At 40.3% G+C, this 22166-nt stretch overlaps 1 protein-coding gene across 1 annotated transcript in view; it reads right to left on the reverse strand.

The window, feature by feature from the left end:
• The window catches only part of PKHD1 (PKHD1 ciliary IPT domain containing fibrocystin/polyductin), a 531849-nt gene that overhangs the window by 373089 nt on the left and 136594 nt on the right, over positions 1-22166 (reverse strand). Inside the window, exon 36 of the mRNA XM_062186248.1 lies at positions 159-315. Coding sequence (XP_062042232.1) covers positions 159-315 — 157 coding nt within the window. The remainder of the gene's footprint in view (positions 1-158; positions 316-22166) is intronic.

Consider the following 22166-nt stretch of genomic DNA (forward strand, 5'->3'; position numbering starts at 1 on the left):
ATAAGGAAGTCTTTTCATTTTGAACCTTCTGACCACTTTTTGGAAAATAAATGTTCCACCAAGTTCTGGAACTAACCCAAAATGTCCCCCTCCTTCCAGCCCCCTACATGTGATAGAACTGTGTAGAAGAACTTTCCTGACAGTCAAGCTCCACGGACCTTTCACGTGCAGCAAGTTGAGGATGCTTGTATTGGTGTCAAGCAGTAGCACCTGGCCATTCTCCACTGTGACGTTGTCGCCATCTTGTGGCACTCTCTCAGGAAACCAACTGTGAGCCCTGGACCACCTCCGGCAGAACTGAAAGGAAAAGTTGCCCTGAAAAACAGAAGTGATTTTTTTTTGTTGTTGTTTTGTTTTTACTGGATTGCTTGTTTGTTTTTATGCAGAGAGATTTATTTTTTTTCTGTTTTCCATCAAGACAGCATAATTGGCCAATCAAAATATAAATTTCTCAGAGAAAGCTAAATATTTCAAATGTCTCAGTAAGATTATTCATCTCTCTATTCTTCATACAACTAACCAGAGGAAAAAAAAAAAACATAGAAAAGGCAAAGTTGCAATTGAAGAGCCACTGAAATCAGTCCCCAGAATATCATTTTCCCCTCAGTACAGGCCTCCTTCTACCTAGCAGATGGAGTTGATTCCATTTTTTATTTTTACAGACATGTATTGAGTCTTGGACAAAAAGTCATAAATAGCCTGGAATAGGGAGAATTAAAATGTTCTGGTTGATAGGTGGCATTTTGCTTTATGTAATTGATATCATTTTTCACTGGCTCTACTGCCAAGTGTTCCTGTTTTATAGGAACATTCCTCTTTTCAAGCACTGAGATCCATCCACCCAATTGGCCTTTTTCTCTTTTTTGGATATTATTTTTGCATGCCCTCTGTGCTTGGTGCACCAGTGCTGAACAAAGCTCATGCATGCATAGGTGCAATGCAGGCTGATTGTGCATGGCAACTGAATCGCCCCAAACTTTTGAGTGAGGGGCAGGGGACAAGAATGAGGGAATGACCATAGAGCAAAAAGCACCTCCTCTCCTTCCCAGCCCCTGTCCCCTGCTCAGAACTTCTGGCTTTGCTGTTAATTTCTAATCACTCTAAAGTCATGTGTTTTTCAAAACAAGGATATAAAAACCACAGAAAGCATTCAGTATTAACCCCATGCAAGATGCTGAGAACAAGTGTGTGTCTGGTGATGTTATACATCTCTCATTATGTTAAATATGATGAAAATCAGGTTAGAGAAGGTGAGTCCCTCAAGGTAATGACACAATATGTGTATCCCTCTCTTCACACAGTCATTTTCCCATCCAGATTCCAACCAAATGTGAAGCCTGAGTTCCTATGAAATAAACTGCCTAGAAGGTCCTCAGTGACGCATGAGAGGCAGATGGGAGAAGATCATTAAGAAGGGAAGGCATATTTATAATACCGACAACTATACCTACATACAGAATAGTGCCCTGGAGTCTTTCCAAGAGAGAATGTGGAAAAATGTGTTGCCAGAAGACCCAGTATACATATTTTCCAGAAGGGAGTACTGACCTCTAGGTCATTAGTCCTGAGTTACAGACCTAATCCAATCACCAAGGTTTTGGGATTAGGAAAAGCAAGGTCTTTTCATTTTCTACATCTGCAAAGGATGAATGAAGGTCTATGACTCCTCCCCATTTAAGAGATAAAAAGGCAAAAGGCACAATAATACCCAGTCTTGGCACCACAGAGAAAAGGACAGGTTATATACAAGCATCCTGTGACCCGTGAGCCATGTGAACTGTGTCCCTCCATGATGATCCATGGATTAAAACTATGGACTGGCACCAGGGAGGAAAAGGAACCGAAAGTCCTTTATATATATAAGGCTGTACATTTACATTCATGTAATACTTTTACTCCTATAAAATACAGAAAGATGATAGGAAGTTAGAGTGGAATAAAGAGATGAGAAAGTAGAAAAGACTGAGACAGTAAAGTTAACTGAAAAGCAAGGTGAACCAAAGTTCTAGAAGACTAAAAGGCAAGGACTACAGGATGGAGAACTACATCCAAAAAAAAGGACCCAAGAAGTTTCCTCCAATCCAAGACCCAAATTAGCAAACTGGGCATGGTGGTGTGAGGACAAACCATAACCACTGTAAGAAACTCAGTGACAGAATGCTGTCTCAGACTTTAACCTGGGAGTGAGATCTGTAGCTCAGCCACAAAATACAGAGAAAACTACGGCTCGTGACAGTGAAAAGATCTGAGAAACAGCCACTAGTTGGGTACTTCAGTGCAACAAAAGTAAACCATTTCATTAATTAATTCTGTTAATTAGAGAGAATATTTAAGGTTCTTAAAATTAGTACCAATATCTATTACCTAGTTTTTGGTGAGCCTCAAAGACTTTATCTGAAGCACCTGTGTGCACCATTAGCTTGCTTCCATGTATTATAACAGCTTCCAATTTTAGTATATGTGCTGCCGAAGCAAGCACATATTATAACATCTTGATCTGGTCTGCCAGCCATCAAAAATATCTATACTGAGCCATTATATCTCCACTTTACCATTGGGGAAGCAAAGGCTCAAAGTATTCAAATGATATGTTAAGGATCACAGCAATGGAGACAGATTGGAGTCATGTGAAGCAAACTCTCACTGGATGTCTTTCACTTCCTGTGGCCTTCCCTAGGATATTCTGCCCTCCAAATATCCACATGGCTCACTCCCTTACTTCATTCATGTCTCTACTTAAATAGCACATCTTCCCCTGTATTCTTATTTTTCTAAAGTACTTGCAATAACTCTCTCCCCTCAATGCTGCTTCATACCACGTTAAAAATATAAGATTCCTTGTGTATTTATCATTGAGCTCACTCAAAAGAAATAGGACCTCTTGTTTTGGTCATTGGTATACCCTTATACTCTTAAAAACTTTCTGACAAATAGTAAGTGCTTAATACAAATTGTTGAAGAATTTTTAAAATGAATGTTCTACATGATAATCCCAGGCATTTTGTTATAGATATCACACCACACAAACACACACACACACACACATCTCCATGACTCTAAATAAGTTTCAAGACTTAAAATGTTACATCCTGGGGCCAGCACTATGGCGAAGCAGGTAAAGTCACCACCTGCAGTGCTACCACAGGGGCACTGGTTTGAGTCCCAGCTGCTCCATTTCCGATCCAGCTCTCCTCTATGACCTGGGAAATCAGTATAGAATGGCCCAAGTCCTTGGGCCCCTGCACCTGTGTGGGAGACCGGGAAGAATTTCCTGGTTCCTGGCTTTGGATCAGCTCAGCTCCAGCCTTCATGGCCAACTGGCTAGTGAACAGGTGGATTGAAGACTCTCTCTCTCTCTCTCTCTCTCTCCTTCCCTCACCTTCCCTCTGTGTGTAACTCTGACTTTCAAATAAATAAATAAATCTTTTAAAAAAATGTTACATCCTGTAACAGTGGATCTCCTGATACATTTGTTTACAGCCCATATATTTTCACATTCTTTTTCATATTTTCAGGCTGTAATTAGACATAAAATGATAGAGATTACTTCTGAATTGGAATCTGAGAATAAAATTTAATATTCCTGTGAAATCTTCCACTAATTTTTTCTTTGCCCTTCTCTATTGAATGTGACAGAAGAATATAAGTCTTAAGCTTTCAGTTTCAAGAGATTGACACTGCTTTGTGCCTAAATCTATCCATGAGATGTATAAAATATTTACTGGTGATTCATGACTTCATTTTAAACAATCACTAAATTCCAAAGCACATAAAAATCAATGCAGCTTCAACTTCTTAACTGCTGGGAGAGCAATGTATCTCCATGATTTCCAATTGTCAATATAATCCATGTTTATTTGCATGCTGCCATAAGAACCTTAGCACCCCTACATTTTCACAGTTATCAAGGAAAGTGGGATCATCCCCGACACAGGACTCCCACAGAAATGCCCCATGAGACAGTGGGGATGTTGACCTTCCAATACCTTTATCGAACAATCTCTCTCATTTTGGTCCAATCAAGAATATTGAAAGAATCATAAAAGATTGCATGTCACTATTTTCTGAGTTTTTCTATTGATACCAACATGATATTTTTGGTAAATACAAGGCTCCATATCACCAGCACAGCTGATTGGTCTATGTGGGTTTCGCTTCCACCTAATACAGGCTCTCTCCAAGGTGCTTTTAGCCTTTAGCTTTAGTTTTCTTCTTTGTTAAACAAATCACCCATTTCTATTCTGCAGACAAAGAAAATCATTTCTGCACAGGCCTATGAGTTCATGGATGGAAATAAATACACAAGAACTATATAGAACATGCCCTCATTTTTACCTGAATATACAATCCCCAGTGAAACCACAAAAAAAAAAAAAAAAAGTCTCAGCTAGGAAGCTTATGCAATTTGTTTTCTTCTTACAGCATGTCAGCACTTCTCTGAACTTTGGGGAATGTGCAGTGTCTGCAGATCTTTCATGTCACCTTAAATGCATTTGCAATACCACCAGAGTTATCTGGAAAGAAGTCATTGATCAGCAAGTTGGAACACCAGGCCTATTTGTAGTCTCTGCATTGAGCTGGGATGGCAGAGGATGGAGCATATGGGAATCTCTCTAGTCACAGTGTGTCCTGACTGACAAAGACAAGGAAGAACTGCTCTGACACCTCATCAGAATGTCTTCTTCCCCAGCATGCAAGTCCTGGAAACAGGAAAAGACAGTCCCCGTAATCAACATTTTCTCCATCATTTTGTTCCCTTTATTTTCTCCAAAGTTCTTATTGCCACCCAAAACATTTTATATCCTTTTATGGCCAGTCAACCCCTAATAGAATGTAGATGTCACAAGAGAGTCTTTGTCTTCTTCTGAATCTCCAGTACCTACAATGCCTGGCATGCAGTGGGCACCCCAACATATATTTCAACCAATGAATATTCAACTTAATTTGATATAAGGCAGTATTTTTTATTTTGTCCTTTAGTATCCCTTGGCATAGAAATATTTTAATTTTTATGAAACTAAATTTATTTACAATGGCAGGCATTGTTGTGCAGTGGTTAAGCCACTGTTTAGGATACCTGCATCCATATTGGAGTGCTTGGGATTGAGTCCCACTCTGCTTCTGATCCAGCTTTCTGCTAATGTGCCTGGGATGCAGCGGATGATGGCTCAAGCATTTTAGTCCCTGTCACCTACACAGGAGGTCTTGATGGAGTTTCCAGCTCCTGGTTTCTAACTGGCACAGCCCTAGCTCTTGCAGACATTTGGGAAGTAAGTAAATGGATGCAGGTTCTCTCTCTCTCTCTCTCTCTCTCTCTCTTAAAAAAATAAACATCTTTAATGTATTACATTTTTGTGATATCCTTCTTTTATTCTGACACTTATGCTTGTGTGTTGGCACTGATTTGTATGATTTGATATTGATTGGCACATTATTCCTCAATTATCTTCAGATTTTTGGTTTTTTCTTCTTGCTTTTCCATAAATAGTTAACTGTGTATCTTAATATCACTTATGAAATAGTATTTGCTACTCTTGGTTATATTGATCATTGTACAATAAATGCTGAATATTAAGCTTGGTAGTCAATTAAATCCCAATCCTTTTTGTGTATGAGCATGCAAAGGTATCTCTCCCAAAATAAATGTTATCTCGGCCAGCACCGCGGCTCACTAGGCTAAACCTCTGCATGTGGCGCCGGCACTCCGGGTTCCAGTCCCTGTTGGGGGCGCCGGTTCTGTCCCCATCGCTCCTCTTCCAGTCCAGCTCTCTGCTGTGGCCCGGGAAGGCAGTGGAGGATGGCCCAAGTCCTTGGGCCCTGTACCCGCGTGGGAGACCAGGAGGAAGCACCTGGCTCCTGGCTTCGGATCCGCACAGCGCACCGGCCGTAGTGGCCATTTGGGGGTGAACCAACGGAAAAAGGAAGACCTTTCTCTCTGTCTCTCTCTCTAACTCTGCCTGTCAAAAAATAAATAAATAAATAAATAAATAAATAAATAAATAAATGTGATCTCATCCTTTCTCTTCAGGTACTTATATCACCATTGAGAAAAATATAAATAATCAGAAAATTAAGATGTGATCACCAAGGTGCTACGTGAGTTCAGATGATTAGATGACTGACCCTGGTAGAGACTGTTTTGCCACTGAAAACCAGTGTATAAATCACATGTTTATTTCTTATTTATTTGTTTATTTTATTTGAAAGCCAGAGAGAGAGAGAGAGAGAGACTAATAAACAGTGATCTCCCATCTATTGGTTTGCTTCTCAAATATCTGAAACAGCCAAGGTTGGACCAAGCAGAATCCAGAAGCCAGGAACTCCACCTAAGTCTCCCACGTGTGTGAGTGGCAAGGATCCAGCTGCTTGAGTCATCACCTGCTGCCTCCCTGGTATACTTCAGCAGAAAGCTGGAGTTAGGAGGGGAGCCAAGACCCAAATACTGGTGTTGCAGTCTGGAACTTAAGCATCTCAAGCAGTTCCTTAACCAGTAGGCCAAATACTTGCTCCTACATTTTCTTTTTTTAATCTGGACACTAGAGATAAATTAACATGAACTGAGATTATTTCAGCTGATTATGAAACAAATGATACTTGTTTTTTTAGAAAAGTTAACCAAATACAAATCCAGTATTATGAATAGAGCCCTATAATCTAACAACTCTTTAGGGAACAAAAAGGAAAATAAATTAGTTTGGCATAATTTATTCTTACTAAGCTCATGCTGCCTCTAAGTGGTCGCTTTCTTTTCTTGGTGCTTATAAACCCTTCACAATTAGAAGATAACACAAGAAAACCTTTCCACAATTCCCAGCACATTGGCTACTTAAAGAAATGTCAATAACACCTTTTCCCAGAGACGTGTACCAAATTCAGATTTGTCCTTTGTCTCCCTTAGAAAAATCAAGCAATTCATTGGCTTATCTTATGGTTCTACATACTTATGTTCTCTATTGTTTCTCCCAGAATACTGACACAAGCTCAATCCTTCATAAATGCAAATTACTAGCACTCCTGAACTTCAGAGAACTATCAAAGCCACAAACTGAACACATCTGCAGACTCTTCCTTTATCTCTCCTCCATTTGAATCTTCAAATCTCATCTAGCCACATTCTTCCTGAATTTTAAATCTGAACATCAGTCCACTTGCTGGGAAACTATAACACTGACAATGATAGCTAATGAATGCTAAATGCCATGAATGTTCCAGGCGCAGTGCTAGACTTTTACTTACAGAATCTTTAATGCTCACAACTGAAAACTGTAGGTATTTTCTTTCTCCACCCACAGTTTAATGTTAAAAATGAGTAAGTGAGTGCACTTAACAGGTGCTATCTCACTTAATAATCACAGATTCTTTTCAGACTCCTTGCCTCTAGCTGTTCACTAGATGGATCCCAGCATCCATGGAGTATCTATGAGCACCAACTGCTTCCAGGCACTGGTCTAGTCCAAAACAAAACAATGCCATGACTTCATAGAGCTTACATTTTAGGAACATAAAACACAAATAAGACAAATAGTATATCCTCTAAGGAGAAAAAAAAAAAAGATGGATAAACTGGATCAGAAATAAAAGGTGGGAGGAGCTATTTGATATCACATGACCAGGGGCTGCACCTCTGATACAGGATTGGAGCAGAGAAGCAGAGTGTAAGCTAGAGGCTATCTCGGGGATAGCCCTGAGGAAGGACCATGTGTGGACTACTGCAAGTGCATCAAGAGCAGTGACAGGACAGCTGGACCTGAAGAAAGGAATACACACACACATACACACACCCTTTCTGCTGATGCAGTGGGAAGTACTGTGTAAAGACCTACATGCTACCAAGTTCTTCATATGTCATAGATAAAGGAATTAAATAAAATATGTATAATATATAACAGGACCCACAAACCATAGCCACAGCCCAAATCTAGCCTACCCACTATTTTAGTACTGACACATGGCTGTGAGAGTTCATCTATATATTGTTTATCACTGCTTTAAGTTTGTGACAGAGACAATATGCTCCCAAAGAATCTAAACTACTCACTATTGGGCTTTTTATAGAAAATGTTTGGGGACTCTTGTTTTATTTCAGGTGATAGTATGAACATAAGATCAATGATAAACTCAGTATACTACATCTATACTCCATCGATATTGAAATATGTTCAAAATGGAATCTTCTGTAATAAAAAAAAAAAGAATTTCTTAGTCAAGAATATATACCGAAGCAGTGGAAACTGGTTCAATTCTTATCATTTTCCAGTGAACAATAAGCCTGGCCATGGAAATCCACATAAAGACAAGTGGAAGTATGAGCACAAATGTGTACGTGTGTACATTCCACACACAACTGCATATGTGCATTCATGCACACACACACAGAGAGCCAAATCAGATGATTGACAGATACATGCTAGCCTTTTTCACAGAGCTGACACACTGCCATTTAACCATCGAGCATGGCGCACGTGTCCCTGTTCCTAGTCACCAGTAAGAGACAAGGTTAACATTTTAAGTGATGGACTACAACATGTTATTTCCCCATGCAATGGACCCGTGACTGCACAGCCTTCGAAAACAGTTAATTTCAGTGATTGAATACACAGGAGCACACTTTCCCTGCTATGGACCTTTGACAGCTCCTCAGTTTCATATACCAGGGGAATATATTTTTTCCTCCTTTTCTTTCCTCCCCTTTATATCTGAAGGGAAGCAAAATAAATATGTGGCAGCACAGTAAAAAGGGAGAAGCCCAGAGAATGAAAGCCAGAGTACAAGCATCAATGTATCTTACCATAAAAGTATTCACTGCCATCTGCTCTAATTACTTCTAATGTTTGGGCTACCATCTTCATACAATAGAAATAATGATCTCCTTAAGGGAAAAGGGAAAAAAAAACTTAACAGAAACAAACAAAAGTTGATTACATTTAGCTTGCAGGCTAAAGAAGTGCCAAGCTACTTCATAGTGAACAATCAATTAGGAGAATGGGTAGGTCTCTGATTAACACTAACAAATTAGGCTCCCTTTGTTGTTCCCTCACCTTTCTTCTTATCTCATCAGAGGACTTGAGTCCACAGCTCCTAAAGGACAAGGCACATTCCTAGGTCTAAGGATACTCCATACTAATTCAATACATTTAGATCAGAACCTCACAGCTCCAAGTATCCTCCTGGTTTTCTTGTTGGCATCAGACATGATGTATCTTTGATAAACACTGACTGTAAGGCTAGATATTTTACCAAGATTCCAGATCACCTCACAGGACAAATTTTTAGGTGGCACCCCAAGAATGAACCCTTCTAAGGAAGCTAGAATCTGTCAATTTAGCCTCCTTAAAGTTTTTAGGACAAGCCAGACCAGGTCCTTTTCTTAGATCTAAGTTATATATATGGAATCCAGGAAATCATGCAAAACTTCCCCACAGGGAAAAAAAACCAACTGCCATAAATGCTGCATACGACATATATTAAAGTAAAATTCTTCAGTGTTCCACAAGACCCCCACCCACAGTACACACATCCTGTGCAATCCTCACCCCTTAACAGGAGCAGTCTCTGAATATGATCGGATATCAGAACCCAGTTAGGTTGCTATGTGGGAGTACAGGAGGAATTCTGTGGGTACTATTACATTCATACATCAGTTAACTCTGATATGAATCAACAGAGAGATAGACTTCACCAAGTCACCTAATATTAAGGACTCTATTGCTTCTATAAAAAAGAGATTTCCCCCCGCCTTGAAGGTACATACAGCCATGTGGCTAGGACTCCAGAACAACCTGAAAGTGGTCTCTGGCCGACAGCCAGCAAGAAAATGAGGACCTAACTTCTACAGCTGCAATGAACTCACTTCTTTGGGCAACCTGAATGAGCTTGAGGGAAGAACTCTCCAGATGAGAACAAAGCTGGGTTAAGACTTATTTCAGGCTTGTGAGACCTGGCCTAAAAAGCCAGCTACTTTGTGCCCAGACTTCTGGCCTAGAGATCTGTGAGATAATAAATAGACATTGTTTTAAGTCACTGAGATTGTGGTCATTTTTTATGCAGCAAATAGAAAACTAATATGGTCTTCTCTGGAAAGCAATTTTTACAGAGGATGTTTGGGTTTTTCTCTTTTCATTTAAGTTATTGCTCAAGGATACAGATAACAACAGGATCATGTAGGAATACCAGTGCTAGGCAGAAAATCAGGTTGTTCTCTTCCTGCATAAATGACCCCCTCCAACACAGAACATCACATTAATTTTTAAATTTATGATAACAAGACTGGGCGCAGAACTTTCATTTGTTCAGGAAGAGTTAGGGCTACCAAAGACACACAGTAAATGCCACAAGGACTTCCATATCATCAGAAACTCTAACTCTGTTAAAGAAATGAAAAATACTCCTGAACCTAAATACAACCACACATGTGTCCTTTAGGAAATACTAAGAATTTTTTTAAGATTTATTTATTTGAAAGTCAGAGAGAGAGAGATCTTCTATCCAATAACCAATGGTTCACCCCCCAAGTGGCCCCAGTGGCCAGGACTGGGCCAGGCCGAAGAGTCAGGAGCCAGGATTCCATTCTACATGGGTGGCAGGAGCCCGAATATTCAAGCCATCTTCCACTGCCTTCCCAAATGCATTAGTAGGGAGTTGGATCACAAGTAGAATAACCAGGACGCAAACTAGTGCTCCTACTAATAATTTTTAAAAGTCTACATTTTGAAGTTCCCTTGTTGTAGCATCTCAGGTAAAGCAACCACCTGCATCACCTGCAACCTATATGGGCACTGGTTTGTGTCCTTGTTTCCCTACTTCTGATCTAGTTCCCTGCTAATGGCAAGGGAAAAGGATCACAAGATGCCCCAGGTGTTTGGGCCCCTGCCACTCATGTGGGACACCCAAATGAAGCTCCTAGCTTTGGCCTGGCCCAGTCCTGGTCCTTGAAGCCACTTAGAGAGTGAACTAATAGATGTAAGATCGATCTTGTTCTTGTCTCTCTCTCTCTCTCTCTCTCTCTTTCTCTCTCTCTTTTTCCCTCCCTCCCTCCCTCCCCCCTCCCTCTCTCTTTTTCTGCCTTTCCCTCTCTCTCTAACTCTGATTTTCAAATAAATAAATAAACTTTTTTCTAAAAAGTTCATATTTTGAATTTCCATGTTATAATTAAATTTGAATATACCGGCAGTAATTACATTGCTCTTTCACTAACATTTCTTCCTGAGGACAGAAAGGGATTTGGCTTTTTTATTTTCTCCTAAGGAAGGAAGGGAGTAAAGAGGGAAGAGGGGGAAAGCAACACATTACAGGGGGAAATCAAGCCAAAAAAAACAAAGAAATCCATCCTGCGCCTGCTATCCTCACTGGCCTTGACTAAACTAATTCCTTAATTCTTTAAGCTTCAAACACAGATTATTGTACTTTTTAAAGAGGACAAAGGGAATGTTAATTTAGGTATTTTGATCACCAATAAGTAGCATCATGTGCCATTGAGCGTGCACGGATTGCCTAGTATATGATAATGCACAAGGTAATTCATGCTCATGCTAACACCACAAAATGATCAGTCCTACATGAAGAACCCCAGAAAGATGTATTTCACAGCTAGGATGAAATCTCAGGAACCTAGAATTTGAGAAACTCATCTGTGGTACTGCAAATGCCTTTCTCGTTTATACAGGTTACGTTGGTTAAAATCATCACCATCACCTTTTGTGAAAATTCACCAGGTGCTCATCTGGAGCCAGGCATTGTGGTACCCACTCCTGTACCATGTATGCATAATTGAATTTCTAAGCTCTTAGAGCCCAGTTTCAAATGCATTGTTCCCTTTAGTCCAAACGCATCCGCCACACATTGTCCCTTTTCTGCCAAACCCTGTTTATTGGCTCCAGATGCAATGAATCATTTACTGACTTGAGCGACATTAGAGGTAAACACCAAGGTTAAAATGTAGAGATAATTGAATAACACCAACTACCAGTAACAGCAGTCCAGGCAAAGGAGGAAATAGACCCAGAGATTTCAGATATAGCAGTCTGATGGAAACCCTCCACTCTCAGGATCAAAACCACATGCCATAGTGACATGATGGAAAAATAAAATCTGTATTTTGTTTTTTCAAATTTTCATATGCCTGTTATCAATATGGGTAGAAGCAACAAGCAGGTGGTCACATAATTTAAATGACCCGATGATTAAGAATAATATACTCAAAAATCAACTATCATGCTTTTAGTGTATCAAAGCAATGGGCTTAAAATGTTTTTAAATATATACCTAATTTATTGTTTTGACTGATGATAAATAAGATTAATGATATTTATGCATTTTCTTTCACAATAAACTCTTCTTCAGAGAAAACCCTATAAAGCATTTTCCAAAGTCCTTCCAAAAATTCATAAAGTTCAATATCATTTCCAGATAGCAAAATGCACTTTAATCATTCGCTTTATAGTCACCTGGAATTCATTGTATACTTTGACATAATTTAGAATAAACATGAGTGCATAACATACAAACATAAGTTTCTACAAACACTAGGAAAACTTTCCTTATATGTCTTTAAAGGTAGAAAACTCAGAACTCTTGATGAATACTAAACAATCCACAGGCATAGTTATCACTCAAGAAGACCCTCATGGTTTAGAAGTTAAAAAAATCACATAAACCCTCATGAAAGCAGCCTTATAGCAGTAGTTACCAACTACCTGGTGTTTTAAGGCTGAACTTAAATGGCCATACTGGAAAGTTATCAGAGACACCATACCTCTCAGAAACAGTCTTTCTCCAGTTCTCCCAACTTTGGGGAATTAATCCCTTCCTGAAAATCAATTGCTCAACTAATTATTCAGGTAGCTCTCTTTCACTTTAAGAAAACAAACCTTTTCCCCATTTCTCCAATGGGAAGAAATAGAGCTAATTAAGAGTTAATGAAAGCTTAGATATCTTCTAATACCTCATTTCATGAACATGAAATGAAGTGTCTACTGTAAGATTACCCAATGAATTGAGAAAGGGTAGAGTCAGGACAAAATCCAAGTCAAAGTGATTTCTGTTCTTTTAAAAATTTCGTGATGGAGCAAACACTATTGCACTCTAACAGGTAGGAGTCAAATCATTAGATTCCATGAAAAAGCTGGCGACCATGTAACTAAGCCTTCTATATCCCCATTTCCTATTAACTGACAATGTTCTGATATCTTCCCTCCAGAGGAGGTTTCCCCTGCCTGGCATCTACTCAAAGGAGTATTTACTTTTGTCTTAGAAAATAGAGAGAAAGTATATATTGTATTAACCTTTACTTCTTACTCTCACCTCCTCCTCACTTTATTCAACTAACGAGATCAAAGAAAACCTAAACCTGGCCGGCGCCGTGGCTTAACAGGCTAATCTTCCGCCTTGCGGCGCTGGCACACTGGGTTCTAGTCCCAGTCGGGGCGCCGGATTCTATCCCGGTTGCCCTTCTTCCAGGCCAGCTCTCTGCTATGGCCTGGGAAGGCAGTGGAGGATGGCCCAAGTCCTTGGGCCCTGCACCCGCATGGGAGACCAGGAGAAGCACCTGGCTCCTGGCTTCGGATCAGCGAGATGTGCCGGCCGCAGCGGCCATTGGAGAGTGAACCAACGGCAAAAAAAGGAAGACCTTTCTCTCTATCTCTCTCACTATCCACTCTGCCTGTCAAAATAAATAAAGAAAGAAAGAAAAAAAAAACTCCGCTTTTAAAAAAAAAAAAAAGAAAACCTAAACCTAAACCATACTTATTTTAAAACATTATCATAAACCTTTTGAACAATTTGAAAACATTCAAAGACAATGTAATAGTCATAAACAATGGAAACCTTGCTTGACTTCCTAAGCAGCCAAGAAGATAAGGTGGCACCCAAAGTATGTTTATAAGAAAAGTACTAAAAGAGGAAAATAAGTGGAGTGTAATCACAATCTGCAGACTAAGCAGGAGATTTGAATTTTAAACATAGAACTTAAGGTAACTTAAAATAGAAAACATTTATTTTTACAAAAGCAAAATCTTTTTTTTTTTTTTTTGACAGGCAGAGTGGACAGTGAGAGAGAGACAGAGAGAAAGGTCTTCCTTTTCCGTTGGTTCACCCTCCAATGGCCACCGTGGCTGGCACGCTGCGGCCGGCGCACCATGCCGATCCGAAGCCAGGAGCCAGGTGCTTCTCCTGGTCTCCCATGCGGGTGCAGGGCCCAAGCACTTGGGCCATCCTCCACTGCACTCCCAGGCCACAGCAGAGAGCTGGCCTGGAAGAGGGGCAACTGGGACAGAATCTGGTGCCCCGACCGGGACTAGAACCCGGTGTGCTGGCGCCGCAAGGCGAATGATTAGCCTGTTGAGCCGTGGCGCCGGCCACAAAAGCAAAATCTTTGTGGCATTATATTTGGAAATGATTTCTTGGACTTGACACCAACAACAGCAACAAAAGAAAAACTAGATAAGTTGAACTTCACCAAAATTAAAATGTTTGTGCACCAAAGGAAAATAACAATGGAAGGAAAAGGAAAGGCAGCCATTTGGCACAGCAGTTAAGACACTCCTTGGCATGGCAGAGTCCTCTTTCAGAGTGCCTAGGTTCGCACCCTCTGTGAGGCAGCAGATGATGGCTCAAGTAGTTGAGTCCCTGTCACCCACAAGAGAGACTCAGACTGAGTTCCTGGCTCCTGACTTTGGCCTGGCATAGCCCTAGTCATTATAGGTATTTGGTAAGTGAACCAGCAGATGGGAGTGCTTTTCCACTCTCTACACAGAGAGGTAGATAGCCACCTTTTAGATACATAAATAAGATTTAAAGCCACTCATAATACCTTTTAAAAAACTCAAAGTTCTGCAATTCATGCAGAGCTTCTACAATTAGTTTGTAATTGGGAAATTTTAGAATATTCAGTCTCATCCTTTTGCAGATGAGGGCACTGGAGCCCAGAGAACAAAAGTCACTCTCTCAAGGTTACTTAATGAAGGACTGAAAAAACAAAAAAGGCAACCCTCCACATATACAGCAGCCTTGTTGCTCTGTGAAACGTGGGTGTGTGCTCTGTTTCTGTGTGTGTATCTGTGTGTATCTACAAGCCTTCAGCCCTTAGGTCTCTGTTTACCCTTCTACCTTTCTCCTCCATTCCCTCTGTAAAAGCATACAGAATTCATCTATCATCAAACACACTCTGCCGTTCTCCATATCTTCACTCACTGAGTTACCTCTAAAGCTTCAACTAGAAGAATCTTTCAACCCTATTGTACCAGGCACATTCATTCTACAAAAGCTAGGTCATGCCTTTGACTCTGTGAATCTTTTGCTAGAGAACCCCCACCTGATGCTGAGCTACACCCAAACCCTCTTACAGCTTGCACTGGGTTTTGGACATACAGTTGTAGTGCCCACCCCCACTGCTCCACAATACTTGGTGTATAATAGTATTTTCTATTTCTACTCCTGCCATGCCTGAAGCCAAATGAGAAGCATTTCAAGAGAACCAATAGGAGAGCTTAATGGAAAAGGCACTAGTATTTGATTCATACTTGGAGATTTTTTTTAAGATTTATTTATTTATTTGAGAGGCACTTTACAGAGAGAAAGAGATGGAGAGGGAGGGAGATTGAGAGGAAGGGAGAGAGAGAATGAGGGAGATAGGAAGGAAGAGAAAGGGAGGGAGAGATGAGGGAAGGAGAGAGGGAGGGAGAGACGGAGGGAGAGAGATCTTCCATCTGCTGGTCCTGGTCTGCACTTTGCTCTCACTGTGTGTGTGCTTCATGTTTATATCACTATGTACCTTGCTGGAACCTCAGTTTTACAAGAGACTGTATAGTAACCTCCTGTGTATTTCAAATCACTAGAACAATGCCTGGCACATAGTAGGCACTTACCAAATTAATTAGAACAAAGCAATGAATGCACCAACTCACTGCCAATATGGAACAGCCAGCCAACAAACGGTGCACTTCAGAGACACCAAAAGCTTTCTTTTGCCTGAAATTTTACAACTTCCTTAAACTTGGTTAAAATTACTTAGTATGCTTTTAGAAGATTATAGAAAATAATCAACAAGGCACAATTCAAACTGCTGATACTCTGTCTGCCACAGAATGCCTCTACTCAGCTTCAATAAATTGATAGCACTTATTTGTAATTTGCAGTCCCCATTTGTATGCAAATAATTAATGTGCTAGAGTCCATAAAATTGATTTTTCTCTTAAGTTAAATATTCCTCCTACAATGTTGTTAGTATATCAACTAATGAAGTTTTACTATATTCAACCAATAAACATTTATTGAGCCAGGTACCGTGCTAGACCCTGAGGATAAAATGATAAATAACCTAATTCCCTGCTTTCAGGAAGCTCACTGTCGAGAAGAAATATACACATAAGCCAATCATTACAACAAGACAAGCTTGTTCCTTTTCTTATAGGGGCAAAACCTGGACATTGATAGAAGCAGATAGAGAAGAAAAAAGCTAAAATATAGTGTTCTTAGAATTACTTCCAAGGCTATGATCCTACTTGCAGAAATATATAATGACTTGGCTTTTAAAAGAAATCATGCAAATGTTTAATACTCTGAGCAGCATATTTTACTTAACATGGCCCCACATAGTCAGTTAAATATGGACAATAACTGAATACAGTCTGTTTCAAGCAAGTAACTAGATTCTTGTTCATTTGAAGATGGTTCACACTTAACAGCTCTCAGTAGGATCACCATGACATTTGTCCAAATCAGTTAGCCTTTGGAAAAGTCTAAACAAACTGTTGACAAAGACTGGAAGGACAGTGCAATTTTCTTATCTTGACCAAAAGTGCAGGGGTCAGTGGGAGCCACAAGAGTCACAATCTCTGTTTGGATCCATGCCTACTCCCAAGAGGGATCACCATAAACCCTCAGAAGAAACCTCTGATACAACAGGATCCCCTGATACACTCACCCCACATACTGTTCCCACTACTCTCTGTTTGGAGTCTCAGAAGAACCATTATGCAACTCAAGCTCAAATTCCTCAAAGCATTGTGGCTACAGAGACTTTTCAGGTAGATTCCAAAATCTACCAGGGAACCATCCCTGAGCCCTGTGCCCTGGCTCTGTGAGCCTCCTCCAGCACATGCGGAAGTCCCAAGCATGGCTTAGTCAGTGTCCAGCAAGTGTTTACAAATTCAGAAAGGGAGCACCACAAAGCATGCTGCTTGCAAACCACAACTCATAAGAGGAACAAAGTAAGTGTCAAATTTGTAATTGGAATAGAATTATATCATAGAATTTAACACAGTGGGTTGACCCACAGTCACAATTGCACAAGTAAACTTTGACCAAGTGAAACAGAATTTTTTCTCACTTAATTTTCCAGATAACTACAGTGATGAGAACTGGTCAGATCACAAATAATGAAGGTGCTTGCTTGTCTTGATATTTCAACTTAAAATATCATTACCGTGTAAATGGAATCTCTCTGTACATATGTATCCAGACAGGGCTGGAAACAGCATCTGAGCACATAATCATATCACAGTGTGTTTCTCTCTCTCAAAAGCCAAACCTTCTGCCTTAACACTTTCACACACTCCTCCAGGCCTGCTTCAAACAGACAAAACACTCCTCCTAAAACTCAAAGACACATCACAACACCTTTGTAATAGGCCTATTTCCCATGGGGGGGTGGATAAAAGGAGAAGGCAAATTAAGGGAAATGTGGAATATAAACTTGAAACCTACTGTCAATAAAACCAAAAACAAACTCAAAGCGGAGGTGAAGAAAGCATGGGGAGGAAAAGCAATGTTAAATGGTCATCTTTATTCTCCTTTTATTTGAGGAAGTTAAGTTTGCACAGCTCCTTACAAGCTGTCTTTGGCTAAAATCACTATTAATGAGCTTTGACATTTGAAATTTCACTGAGCATGAGCTAACAGCTTCCAGCACTGCACCACCCATGAAGGCAACTGGAAATATTTTGCTAGGGCCTAACAGTGTGTTTATTGAAAAGACACAGCTTTCAAGAGAAAGTGTTTATAGCAACCACTTTACCTGCTATCCCTGCTCTGTGATGTCTGTTTGGTTTCAGAGTTTCGGGGTGTGTGGGGGGGTCCTCTTTAACTCTTTCTAGTCACTGATCTAATTGTTTTCAAGTCTAGCAGGGAAACGTTAATGAAGTTCTTCGCTATGCAGCAACCTGGATCATAAAGACAGATTGGAAGCTTTGAGTTATGACAAAGGGGCACACCGCAAGTCAATAAAACACAGGACACAGAGAGTCTTCAGCCCTAGCATTTGCTCATCAGAAAGACAGGATAAAAATACTCATGTTTTATTGGTAATGCATTTCAAGTTATTCTTTCCTGAAAGAGAACACAGTGAGCAGATCAATGAAGCCAGAAGGATGGCATGGATTCTTCTTAGCTGAAATTCTGGTTCATTGAATGAAAATGAATCAATTATTAATGAAGGGCTTTCCCCAAGAGAGGGAACTAGAAGGAAGCTATTCACTTTACTCCTCAACAAAGAAGGCTTTAGGCATCCTGACTTGTTGATGGAAGGAGTAAAAAGAAAAGGATAGTCATACACACCCTGGTCTTGCATAAAATTTACATGTTGTCAGTTTCCACTTCATGATGTATTAAAACAAAGTGGGAGAATCATTCTGAATTGCAAACCACAGTCCAATAAACAAGGTTCTCTGCTCAATGATCTTCTATGGGATCTTGACCTTGAACATGTGTGGATACCAATATCAGTATGAAATTCAAAACCATACTGTTGCCCTGAAGCCAATGTTATGCTGGAGACTGTAGGAGTATCCTTTGCCAGGGGCATTCCTGGATCAACTCAAAGTAAAATCAAAATTATAACCTATCCTGGAATGCCTCTGAGGGATGGAGAGGAAATCTCAGTTACAAAGAAAAGGAAGTTCAGAATCTGTGAACTAGAAATAACACATAATTCAAGGTTTTCACCCACAAACCAGCAATGGGCTACCCTACCACACAAAGGAAAACATTTCAAGGATGACACCAAATCATCGAAGATGCTGCAGAGTTTACAAGCAGAGAAAGAACAAGAAATAATCAGGAAAGTCAGACTCTTCATCTCAAGATATTTTTGTCATTTCTAGATACTTTTTCCATAGAAAACATAAAAATTATTGGATTATAATTTACTTTAAAACACCCAATATATATTTAATGTTCTTTTATTTTCATGTACTATATGGCTCCTAAATCATTTCTTGAAATTTCTTAATGGGCAGTATTTAAAAAAAAAACCTGTAGTAAAGGTTTCAACAGTTTGCATCCACATAATTGTAAATGAGTCTTGCTGTGAATGGGATGGGAGAGGAAGCCGGAGATGGGATGGTTGTGGGTGGGAGGGAGCTTATGGAGGGAAAAAGTTACTGTAATCCAAAATCTGTACTTTGGAAATTTATATTTATTAGATAAAAGTTAAAAAAAATCTGTAGTAATCACTAATGAGTCAGAGTATACTTCTGATAATTGTTAACAATTGATACACGTCATGTTAATAATTTTCTTAAGATTTATTTATTTGAAAGGTAAAATTACAGAGAGAGAAAGACAGACAGAGACAGACAGAGAGACAGAGACAGAGAGAAATCTTCCATTTGATAGTTCGTTCCCCCAGATGGCCACAACATCCAGAGCTGAGGACATCTGAAGCCAGGAGCTTCTTCCAGGTCTCCCACCAAGGTGCAGGGGCCCAAGCACTGTTTTCCCAGGTACATTAGCAGGGAGCTGGATCAGAATCTAAGCAGCTGGGACTTGAACTGGTACCCATATGGGATGATGGTGCCACAGGTGGAAGCTTTATCTGCTACACCATAGTGCCTGCCCCAATAATTTATTTTTTAAAGATTTATTTATTTCAGCTGGCTCCGTGGCTTAACAGGCTAATCCTCCACCTTGCGGTACCGGCACACCGGGTTCTAGTCCTGGTTGGGGCGCCAGATTCTATCCCGGTTGCCCCTCTTCCAGGCCAGCTCTCTGTTGTGGCCTGGGAAGGTAGTGGAGGATGGCCCAGGTCCTTGGGCCCTGCACCCGCATGGGAGACCAGGAGAAGCAGCTGGCTCCTGGCTTCGGATCAGCGTGATGCGCCGGCTGCAGCGGCCATTGGAGGGTGAACCAACGGCAAAAAGGAAGACCTTTCTCTCTGTCTCTCTCTCACTATCCACTCTGCCTGTCAAAAAATAAAAAAATAAATTAAAAAAAGATTTATTTATTTGAAAGTCAGAATTATACAGAGAAAGGAGAGAGAGAGAGAGAGAGAGAGAGGGAGAGAGGTCTTCCATCTGCTGGTTCACTCCCCAATCGGCCTCAATGGCCAGAGCTATGCCAATCCAAAGTCAGGGGCCAGGAACTTCTTCTGAGTCTCCCACACAGGTGCAGAGGCTCAAGGACTTGGGCCATCTTCTACTGCTATCCCAAGCCATAGCAGAGAGCTGGATTGGAAGTGGAGCAGTTGGATCTCAAACTGGCGCCTACATGGGATGCCAGCACCTACATGGGATCAGGCCAGGGTGTTAACCCACTGCACCACAGCACTGGCCCCCCCTAATAATTTATTTTTAACCTACCATATTTTCAGTTATAAAAGAGAAAGTTAAGTAAAAACTTAGAAGAATAGACAGGAATCATTCTATTTGAAGGATCTATATTGTTATAAGTATCTATTACATTAATAAAAATAAAATGTGAGTAATATATAGCATTTGGCTGGAGTATTATAGAAACACTGTATTAGATCTTGGTGGTAGAAAGGCACAAACTGATCTTTCACAGTTTCAGTCATGAAGATGACCAACAAGAAATGGCAAGAGAAGTAGCAATCACGATGACCCACACTAAACCTTGTGTACTTCTGTTAGAAGTGTCTTTCAAGGCTGCCCTCAGAAGCTTTTTCCTAGGATTTTGCCTATACATCTATTAAAATGTTGTTAGTTTCTCAGTTGGTGAAGAAAAAACAGAAAGATCAATTAAAAGAAAGTAGGCATTGTTCGCAGCATCCAGACATGACACAGCAGCCCTAATAGCAAGAGAAGGGGCAAAATATAACCATTAGGGTCATAGGGTGCTTGGTAAGAACCATACATTTCCCTGTAATTTCATTACCCTACCAAGGGAGATGTATTTTTTAAGATTTATTTTATTTATTTAAAGGGCAGAGTGACAAAGAGAAAGAGGGAGAGGAGCAGAGACAGAGAGAGATCAATCTTCAATCCACTGGTTCACTCCCCAATGGCCAGGAGTCTGAAATCCTATCCAAGTCTCCCACACGAGTGGTAGAGGCCCAAGCACTTGGGCCTTCTGCTGCTGCTTTCTCAGACATGTTAACAGGGAGCTGGATCAGAAGTAGAGCAGCCAGGACTCAAATCAGCACTCCAAAATGGGATGGCAGCATCACAAGTGATAACTTAACCCCCTGTACCACAATGTCAGCACCTATTAATTTTGAAAAGTAAAATATTTATGCTGATGATCCAGAAGCATCAAGAAAGCGATTTGGTATGACTGCCTATATTCAATTAAAAAGACAAGAAAGCCTTCACTATATTTTAGAATATCCAAAATAAACACGGTTAGGTATTTAAAGGAAAATTTTTCAGTTGCCTGGAAAATTATCTCCTGTGGTATTCCTCATCCCCCCAAGAAAGTACAAGAGCGAGATGTTGTGAAACTTGAAGCTGGCCAAATATACGATAACACTAGGAGCTTGGCCAGGGATGAAATTTGGGCATGTCATTCATCAGATAAACATTTCTGCACCAGCTGCTCACAACCAGGCACAGCATTAGGCACATGGACTACGCCCAAGGCACATACACAATCTAGTAGGAATCAAATCCAACAGCACGTATTAGATAGAGCAGTAGGTACAAACAGCACATGAGTGTCAAGACAGAGCATTAGCTAGTGAGGCTCAGAGAGCCCAACCAGATTATACACAAGACACGTGTATGATATAATCTGAGTCAGATGACTTTCTCACCCACTCAGATGACCCCATTCTAGTAATAAATTATGTAAATTGTTGGTGGGCATTTGGGGACTGAACCAATAGATAAAAGATCTTTCCCTCCTTCCCTCTTGTCTTACTCTGTCATGCTGCCATTTGAATGGAAAAACGAATGAATGAATGAGTGAATGAATGAATGAATGAATCATTTTAAAAA

The sequence above is a fragment of the Lepus europaeus genome, chromosome 3, assembly GCF_033115175.1.
Source record: "Lepus europaeus isolate LE1 chromosome 3, mLepTim1.pri, whole genome shotgun sequence".
In the NCBI taxonomy this organism is placed as follows: Eukaryota; Metazoa; Chordata; class Mammalia; order Lagomorpha; family Leporidae; genus Lepus; species Lepus europaeus.